Source organism: Penaeus japonicus, unplaced genomic scaffold, assembly GCF_977035675.1.
Source record: "Penaeus japonicus unplaced genomic scaffold, GWHDUDI00000001_assembly GWHDUDI00000020, whole genome shotgun sequence".
Taxonomy (NCBI): domain Eukaryota; kingdom Metazoa; phylum Arthropoda; class Malacostraca; order Decapoda; family Penaeidae; genus Penaeus; species Penaeus japonicus.
In genome coordinates this window covers 33,337,969-33,347,968 of record NW_028234422.1, presented here as the reverse complement: position 1 = coordinate 33,347,968, position 10,000 = coordinate 33,337,969, and the positions used below count along the sequence as shown (strand labels likewise).

The following is a 10,000-nucleotide window of genomic DNA, read 5'->3' as shown; positions in this document are numbered from 1 at the left end:
CCCCGCCCTCACACGGTCACACACCTGCTGAGACGCCGCCCGTCCAATTACCTGTTAATGACGCATAAATCACCATCCTGTGTAATCTGCGATACTCCCTGCCTTCCACTTCGCTGCCATTATCACCACCCCCTGCGTCATCCACAGGCCTCGTCCACTAGTCCACTCGACCTTCATTCGCTCACCTACGCCATCCACATACCCCTTCCACAAGCGCTTCCACTTCCACATCCACATCTCCTACGTCCTCCACATACCTCGTACACGTTCTTCCACTTCCACGTCCAAAATCATCAGAACCACTTAAACCCACCTCTTCTTCCACCTTTTTTCTTTACATATTCCTTATTCACCTTCTATCTTCTTCCAGTTCCTCTTTTTCTCCCTCCTAGTTCTATTTTTTCCTCCTTTTCCTCCCTTCACCCTTGTCCTTCTCTACCTTTTGCCTATCCTTCCTCTCAGTTTCCTCAGCTATTCCTCTTCCTTTCCTGCGTTTCCTCCTCATTTTCTCCCTTTCCTCCCCTTCTTCCTCTTTTTCTCTCCGACTGCCCTTCTCCCCTTGCACTTCTTCCCCTTCCTCCTCTTCGACCTCAGCCAGGCCGTCCTTCCTGCCATGAGTCACTCGCGCCTCCGTAGAAAAAAAAGTCTACCCAAAGGCCTCCCACCCTAACCCCTACCCACACGCCCCTCCTGCCCTCCCTCCTCCCTCCGTCCCTCCCATACGCCCTCTCCTCCATTCAGTCTACTCCTCCCCCTCCTACTGCCCTCCGAACGCCACCCTTCCCCCTACCCTTTCTCCCTGTACCTCCCCACCCCCTTGGTACTGGGCATCGCAGCGGCAACCTTGCAAGTGGCATTTCGTGTGTCGAAAGATGTAATTTCGTGCGCTGTTCGCCCAGCCACTCTTCTACCACTGCTTCGTCTACCTCTTCGCTTTCTCTAAACTTCATTAACCGTCTCCATCACACTTTTCACTTCATTCTTTCAATTTTATTTTTGTTCTACTAATTTCCTGCAACCTGTGTGCACGTAAGAAAATTCCAAGTATTTACTTTGTCTCTCTCCTCGGTCCCCGAGTAAGCAGGGGCGACGTCCAACCGTACCCGGCTGCATGAGGTCAGATCTTATCAAAGAGCTACGGGGCCACAACTTGAACAGCTGGCTAAAAAAGTGGGATTAGGGCGAATGAAAACACCCTTTGGCCAGTAGTCTCTTACGTGAGATATTTTCTGTTTTGAGATTGAGATGATCATATTTAATGGTGACGGCGATGGTGATGATAACAATGATGATACTGATACTAGTACTAGTGGTAATTACTGCTATTACTTACTAATAATACTAGTACTTCTGCTACAGCTTCTTTTGCCAGTACTAACTATTACTACTACTACTAATACTATTACTATTACTATTACTATTATTACTATTACTACTACCACTACTACTACTACTATTACTATTATTATTACTACTACTACTACCACCACCACCATTAAATAATAATAATAACAAATATGATGATCAAAACAACAACAACAACAAGAGTGCTAATAAAGTAGAGCCGTGCGTGCAGTGGCGCATCGTGGTAGGGCGGAGCGTCGCTGGCGGCGGCGCCCCCGAGGGAGGCCTGTCGCGGCCAAGGGAGAGACTGACGTACCTATTTTGTTGAGGTCCGGGAGCGGGAAGTGCTTGATGTTCTGGTTGAGCTGCTCCTGGAAGTAATCCACGATGCCCTGCAGCACCTTCCTCAAGTTGGACACCTGCAACAGGAACGGCGGTCGTGGTTATTCATCCTGGCATTGGCAGAGGGCGGCACGCAGGCCGGTCTTTAGCGCAATTGGACGCATTTGCAATTCCTGACCAAGAACCTTTACCTTGACTTATTAGATGCTCTCTCTCTCTCTCTCTCTCTCTCTCTCTCTCTCTCTCTCTCTCTCTCTCTCTCTCTCTCTCTCTCTCTCTCTCTCTCTCTCTTTTCTACCTTTGACAAGCTATTTAGATAAACGACGTGTATCAAGATGCAACAATCAATAAATAAATAAATAAAACGAACGGAGTCGATAAACCCTTAATTCCTTTCATTTGTCTATATCGTTCCAAGCGCCTTTTAAGTCTTGCATATAAATGGAGCCGACCATATTGTGCTTGTACTGCAAATGAGCAGTGATTGGCAATATACTAGAGCTTGGTTACAATCAAAACACAATATTCTGGTGAAATAGTCATGGTAGCATTAACAATTGAAAATATTAATAGAAATTGTAAAAATATTAATAAAATTAACAATAAAAGAAATATATATATATATATATATATATATATATATATATATATATATATATATATATATATATGATAATAACGACAATAATAATAATAATTACAATAATAATAATAACAACAACAACAACAATAATGACAATAATAATAATATTAACAGTAATAATGATAACATTAATAATAACTTATAATCATAATAATAACAACATAATAATAATACAACATTCATAATGACAACAAATACTAAGACTAAATACTACAGTAAAGTAATACCAACAGCTTTCCACACACGGACCCCTCCCGGGTGGATAATCCCAGAAAATAGGAGAGCAAGTTTCCCCCAAGCATGCACGCACTCCCGCGGAGTAGGGCCACACAGACATGGCCAGGAAGACCCCCGCAGAGCGCAGACGGAGTGAGGTACTTCCCCAAGTTAGAATAAATCAACAGGAGTAATGGACCCTACAGGACCTCTCTAGTAAGCAGGAGGCTAGGGGGGGGGGGTCGGATTTGGAGGGGGAGAGGGAGGGAGGGAGAAGGGGAGACTGGAGGTCTGGTAAGTAGACGTTCGGGTCAAGTAGCGTATGGTTACCGCAGTGCAACGGACGCCGCAGAATGTAACAGGTCGTCTGGCCCGCGGCACCCCCACGCCATCGCTCACCTCTACTGTGAAATGTGCCAAAAGGGGACTACCGCCGCGCTGTTATGCAAAGGGGGACTCCAGCACGATCCTTAGGTCTTTGCTCTGAGCGCGCGCCAGTGTGACGATCATCTTAAAAACGAAATTTTCTTTGTCCAAGCCCGGGGGAAATACGTGGAGATCATACAGTTATTACGCGAGTGCGCACAAGGAGAACATGAAGATTTTTTTTACTCCTAATCTCCCGACTAGTAAGAACGCAAAGTAAGAAGGTAATCATAACAGCAGCATCCACCACTAGAAATCCTTCATGATCAGTCCTCGATTACACGCTTTCTCGCTGGTGACTGCGTGCCCAATGCATCCTTCGCAGGACATGCCAAGCCTCGGGGTTAATGGGAGCGCCTGAGGGATTCTCGCGCCATACGAGTTAGGGATGGGGGTGGGGGCGCGCCTGGAGGCCTAGATGCTTCGGCGTGGGCTGTTTGTAGCCATTGGCAGGAACATGTTCTTACTGCTATTCTGAGCAGAAGGAGGAGGAGGCTGACGCGAGGGGCAGCAGGGCGAGGAAGGGAGTGGCCCGGGGTGGGTGTCCTCTGCTGACCTGCCCGCTGGTGGACCTCCTGCCTCCCCTTCCCCCACGCCTCCTCCGATCCAACCCTACACCTTCCCGCCTACCATTCCCTCCCTGCCCCACGCCATACACTTGTCATGGCTCATGGCTGCACCCCCTCGCCCTCCCTCCGCCCTCCCTGCGCCCGCTTCCTCCCGTCCCCCTCTATCCTTCCTATACTCAACCCAAACTTACGAAACACATATTTTCTCATCATCTTGCATCGTGCATTCTCTGCCCCTTTCACCGGCTTTTCAGCATTATTCGCCACCATCTTACTCATTTGTTTTCCTCCTTTTATTCATCTAATCTGCTTTATTTGCTCTTCCCATGCTCTCGCCCCCTGTCTCCTCCATTGCCGCGGTGTTGCAAGTCAATCGTTTCAGCTCGATTTCCCTGAACGTTTTCCGGGGTGATCCTGTAACGTCTGAAGATTACTTTCCCTCTTCTTCTTCGTTGCAGCACTTCCCTGCCTTGCATTTTCCTGATCATTCCCTCTTCTCTCAGTCTCCCCATTTCCCTCTTTTCTCCTCTTTCTCTCTTTCGCCTTCTCTTTCCTTTCTTATTTCCCTCCATCCCACCCACTCACCCATTCATTAGCTATCCCCCCTTCCCTTGAAGTCTCCTGATTTTCCTTCCCCTTTTCTTCTTCTTCTTCCTCTTCCTTTCTTCTTCTTCCTCTTCCTCTTCCTCTTCCTCTTCCTCTTCCTCTCCCCCCCCCCTTTTCTGGTAAAAGTCACGTCCTCTCACGGTTTAACACAGACGCAAACACCTTCGATTTCTATCCCTCCCCCATGTCCTTACTCCTTCGACGTAGCAACACACACCGCCACTATACGGAATCGCACCCACACGCCACCGCAACGAACGGCCAATTAACGGGTAACTTGATAGTCTCACTTTTCAGAGGAGAAAAAAGGGGGGATGGAGGAGGGGGGGGCGGTGGAGGAGGAGGGGTGACAGAGGAGGAAAAGGATGAGGAAGAGAAATGGGAGGTGGAGGAAGGAGACAGAGGAGGAAATGGAGGGAGATAGAGGAGGAAGAGAAGAGGGAAGAGAAAACTGTTGCAAGAGAGAGGAGAGAAGGGTGGAGGAAGGATGAGAGATGGGTAGAGGAAGGAGGAAAGATGGGTGGAGATGGGTGGAGGAGGGTGAAGGAGGGAAAGGAGGGAAAGGAGGGAAAGGAGGGAAAGGAGGGAAAGGAGGGAGAGGGAGAGGGAGAGGAAGGGGAGGAGAAGAAGGGGGAGAAGGGTGGGGGTGAGGGGAAGGATGGAGGAAAGGGGGAGAAGGATGGAGGAAAGGGGGAAGGGTAAAAGAGGATGGGGGAAGGGGGAGATAAAGACGTAGGACAGGGAAAAGAAGGGGTAAGGAGAGGGAGTAGTCAGAGAAAGGAGGAAGGTCAGGGAGGCTTGGGGAAAAGCCCAGCGTCCTGCCAAGAGTCCTACTCCAAGGCCTCATCAGCGCCGTGGGATCGCGTGACGTGGTAAAACGAAAAAAGGGAGCCTAAGGATATAGAAAGGCTGGGAGGAATTGCAAAGACACCAAGCGAAAGAAAGGTAAAGTGAGGGTATTTCACAGACAAGAAGTCTTAGCGAGAAGAAGAGAGAAGGCAAATACAAAAGGATCTCTAGTTGGTGTGTTCTGGCAAGGGAGTACGCTGTAGTGTGCTGTAGCGTGCTGTAGACACTGTGTGGGCCGGCAGCAGGGTAGGACCGGTCCAGCTCGACCACCGTACATCATCGCTCTCATCTGAGGCTCATCTTACAGACTCCGAACTCTGACTATCTACCCGTTGCCTATTTATCAATACACCTGCTTTTATCTATCAGTTAGCTTTACTTTTATTTATCTCTCTCCGCTCTATCTCTCTCTACCCCTTCTTCCTCTGGCCCTGCCTCCTCCCTGATTCTTCCAACCTGCTTGCGTCTCTCCGCTTCCTTCAACCTCAGCTATACCCTTCCCGCATAACCCCCCCCCCCTCCTTTTTCCTTACCGCCTCGAACTGACCAGCGCCACTAAACTTGCCCGCACATATCTGACAGTGAACACGACGTACGACCCTCTTCTCCTATTGGTTTTTACAGGCGTGGTGCCTGGTCCATAGTCTCATAAAAGTCATTTTATAACAACTCCTACAACTATCTCCTCTGCACCCACCTCCCCCTCCCTCCGTCTTCGCTTGATGACGCAATGTGAACGGCGAAGGAGCGAACGAACCGCCCCCTTAATACTATGGGCGGGATAGCAACAACACTGAGGACGTCTTCCTCCCGACTTAGCCAGTTTTTTTTTTGTTTGTTTTTTTTTCAGGGAAAGTATGGATACTGAAAGGACGGGCGAGGTGGGGGTGCGGGGGCAAGGTGAGTATCATTCGTCGATTTGTTAGTCAAATTTAGTGTCTTCTTTGTTCTAATGATGTAATTTTATTCGAAACCATTCCCCGATTTGCCACCCTGACCATTTCTCTTGTTTATCTGCGACTTTTTTTCTTTTCTTTTTTATTTCTTGGTTAGAAGACAGCCGACGCCGTGACAACCAGCACGTAACGAAGCAGCTACACTTTTTCGATACATTTACCGAGAGGGAGAACATGACATTCATACAAGAGTAGCAAGCAAGGCATAGCGCGGGGGTTGAAGGGAGAGGGAAGACAGCAAGTCACGGGTCACTTTCCGAGCCTGCCGAAGACTGGCTGGCCATTTGCTGGTTGGCTAAACGGTTGGTTGTTCGGTGGCTGGCGGGCTGGCTAGCTGGCTGGCAAGCTGGCTGGCTGGCTGGCTGCCGGGCGGGCGGGCTGGCTGGCGCACGTCCAACTCAAGCAACGGGCGGCGGCAGGTAGGGTAGTAATCTAGGCTCGCGGGCTGACATCAATCAGCTGGGCGGGGCGGGTAGCCAAGTCGACATAGTGTTATCAGGAGAGATATAAGCTTGCCGGTTGCTGGGCCCGGAGACAAATACGGCAGCATGGTGGGTCATCATGCTGCCGTCATGCGCTGCCGTCCCTTCGCCCCTTTATGCCAAGGCAGATGTCGCAGCGGCAAAAGCAAGTCACCGTTAGCGAGACAGCTACGACTTGCGACAGCGAGGCAGTTGAGGACCCGTGTGTCCACGTCACTCGAAGTGACATTGTGGCTCGGTTAAAATTTTCCATAACAAACATTTAGACTAGAATATTAATCCAAAAATTCATTAGTTAGAAATCAAATGAAGATTTTATTTTCCATCAAAATATTTCGGCAAACGCGGAGGTACAACTCAGACGATTCAAAGGAAAAAAAAAAAACATGTTACGTCGCGAGATAACTACTTTCCGTCGCGTTGAAATTTCTTATTCGTAAACAGCGTGAGGGAGGAGGAGGGGGCGAGTGCATGCTCATGGAAAAGAAAAACTAGCTGCTGGATATGAGGACATGCACAGCACTTCCCGACGCTTGTATATACGCCAGGAAACAAGGCAGTAAACAAAGATCACGTCCGATAAAAAAAAAAAAAATTGTGACCCCTTGTTGCACGGTCTCGCGTGCATGGAGACCGGACTGGAGATTGAGGGGGGGGGGGGGGGAGGGAGGAAAAAGGTGGAGGAGAGGGAGTAGAGGGAGTGGAGGGAGGGAGGGAGGAAGGGAGGGTAGGGAGGGAGGAAAGAGGTGGAAGGGAGGGAGGGAAGGAGGAAAGAGGTGGAAGGGAGGGAAGGAGGAAAGAGGTGGAAGGGAGGGTGGGAGGGGAGAGTGGGAGGAAAAATGGGAGGGAGGGAGGGAGGGAGAGAGGGAGGAAAAATGGGAGGGAGGGAGGGAGGGAGGGAGGGAGGGAGGGAGGAAGAAAGAAGGGTAAGAGAAAGAGAAAGAGAAAGAGAAAGAGAAAGAAAAAGAAAAAGAAAGAAAGAGAAAGAGAAAAAGAAAAAGGAAAATAAAAGAATAAGAAAAAGAAAAAGAAAAAGAAAAAGAAAGAGAAAGAAAAAGAAAGAAAGAGAAAGAGAAAAAGAAAAAGAAAAAGGAAAATAAAAGAAAAAGAAAAGAAGAAAAGAAAGAGAAAGGAAAAGAAAAGGAAAAGTAAGAGGAAAAGAAAAAGGAAGGAGAAGAAGAAGAAAAAGAGAAGAAAAGGGAAAGGAGAAGGAAAAGGAGGAAAGAAGAGAGAGAAAGAGAGAGAGAGAAGCGAGAGAGGAGAGAGAGAGAGAGAGAGAGAGAGAGAGAGGAGGGAGAGGAGAGAGAGAGAGAGAGAGAGAGAGAGAGAGAGAGAGAGAGAAAAGAAGAGAGGAAGAGAAAGAGAAGAGAGGAAGAGAGAGAGAGAGAGAGAGAGAGGAGAGAAGAAGAGGGAGAGAGAGAGAGAGAGAGAGAGAGAGAGAGAGAGAGAGAGAGAGAGAGAGAGAGAGAGAGAGAGAGAGAGAGAGAGAGAGAGAGAGAGAGCGCTAGCCCAAGGTCCTAAATCTGAGGCCCCGTATCTTTCTACACCGTGTTCCCTTCAAGCCTGTTCCCCATCCCCTTCCATCCCCGTCTCCGCTTCTTCGACCTCCCCGCCGCAGCTGGCCTTCGCCCCGCCTCCTCCTCCTCCTCCTCCGTCACCAGCATGCATTGTACGCGGCGTCCGAGCCCTTACATGGCGGCGCACGGATGCGTCTCCACTCCCCCCGGACGGAGCGCGTTGTCCACACATTACACGTAATAGCGACTGCTGCCAAAGGGACGACCCGACAATTATACAGAGACCGGACCTGGAATGCCGGTCTTTGTCATTGTTCTTGGGTATGCCATTTTCTTGTTTGGCTTTAGGGATCCGTGGAAAATGCAGCGTGGGCACCAGGCGTGGTAACTGCCATTTAGATACGCTAATGTGAAACTTGTTGGCGATCTTCAAGGGATACGGCATCTATCAAGGAACAGCTCTAGGGAAATAAAAAAAACACCAAGCTTTGAACTCTTTGTTGAAATTTGTGTTATCTTACTTAAAAAAGGCTTGTTGCAAAAATGCCGCTTGCTGTTCGAATAGCTTTGGCGGCTATATGTCAATTAAAACTTCATTTCATAATGATTATTCAACGCTGTCATATGAAAAAGTGGCTGCGTGACTGGGCCCTTCCAACAAATTAATTACAACTGCAATGTACCGTGAACACAACAACCCATACGAACCGTTCCCCGGAGTGACTCACACCACGAGCCCCGTGCTGCCAGTCAACCATGCACACAACAACCATGAGCCCGTCGATCCATTTTCAACCGAGGGAGCAGCTGAACACGACAACTTCCCAATACAAATAAAATATAAAGGATGGCTTCTGCTTGATCAGCATCCGGGAGAACGTTCATGCAGAGTCCATCTCCAGTGAGAGGTGAATGACGACCCTCTCGCTGCCTGTTCGTCTATCCTAGAACGAGTGACGCCCCTCGCCTGCATGTCTCTCTCTCTCTCTTCTACCTGCCTCCGCGTCTTCCAGCATATGTGTGCATTTGCTTAACCATTTTTTCTCTCTATTTTCCGGTTTCTTTTTCCTATTCTTTAACCTGCCTCTATTTACAATAAATCTACTCCAACTCCAACTCCAACTCCTATTCCTACTCCTCGTCTTCCTCTCTTCTTGTCTATTATTATTATCATTATTATTACTTCTACTACTACTAATACTACTGCCTTCTTCTCCTTCTCCTTCTCTTTTTTCTCGTTCGTCCACCTCTCCCAGTTCCGAACTAAAAAAGGGCGGGTCGCAGTGAGCATCCCCCGTCACTTAGAAGGGAGAGAGAAAAGCGCGAGTAGTGTTAAAACTCCCAGGTAAAAAGGATGAAGTTACACCCTCCCTCGCTCCCTCTCTCTCTATCCTTCGTTCGCACGCTCTTTCCCTTCCACTCTTTCTTTCCATCTTTCACTCATTCCCTAATTCGTTTCTATCCTTCGCCACTTTCCCTCCCCCGGTCCCTCCGCTGGTTTCTGCCACGTTCCCTCCCTCTCCCTTTATTGGTTGGTTCCTTCATTCTTTCTTTCTTTCTTTCTTTCTTTCTTTCTTTCTTTCTTTCTTTCTTTCTTTCTTTCTTTCTTTCTTTCTTTCTTTCTTTCCTTCTTCCTTTCCTTCCTCCCTCCCTTGGTTGGTTACTTCGTTCGTTCGTTCATTTCCTCCCTCCCTTCTCCCTCCTCAGTTCACCCATTACCTCCATCCCTCTCCCTCTCCCTTCCCCTCCCCCTCCCCCTACCCTGGACGAGCTTCAACCGAGACTCTAACGAGAGGCCAAGATCACCCACGCCCCCTTGCGCCTACTGAACCTCTCGAATTCCTCTCGAGTAGAATCCAAGAGAACATCCTACGGCTGAAAAAAAAACTCTGGACTCTGGAACTCTAAAAATCAAAAGTGAGTGATGCGGCAACTGAAATAAGGAATCCTATAAATACAGCCAATGGTAGACGCTTAAAAAGACGGTGAAATCAATGAGTCCCTCAAGTCTACGACTCAGCCTGTGCCGTTACCTGTGAACCCGTTTTGC

The 10,000-nt window shown here is 48.6% G+C and overlaps 1 protein-coding gene across 2 annotated transcripts in view; it reads right to left on the bottom strand.

Moving 5' to 3' along the window:
- The window catches only part of LOC122261500 (protein Hook homolog 3), a 143,573-nt gene that overhangs the window by 79,091 nt on the left and 54,482 nt on the right, over window positions 1-10,000 (bottom strand). For both annotated transcript variants that reach the window (XM_043029170.2, XM_043029169.2), the window contains exon 4: window positions 1,661-1,763. In XM_043029170.2, coding sequence (XP_042885104.1) covers window positions 1,661-1,763 — 103 coding nt within the window. The remainder of the gene's footprint in view (window positions 1-1,660; window positions 1,764-10,000) is intronic.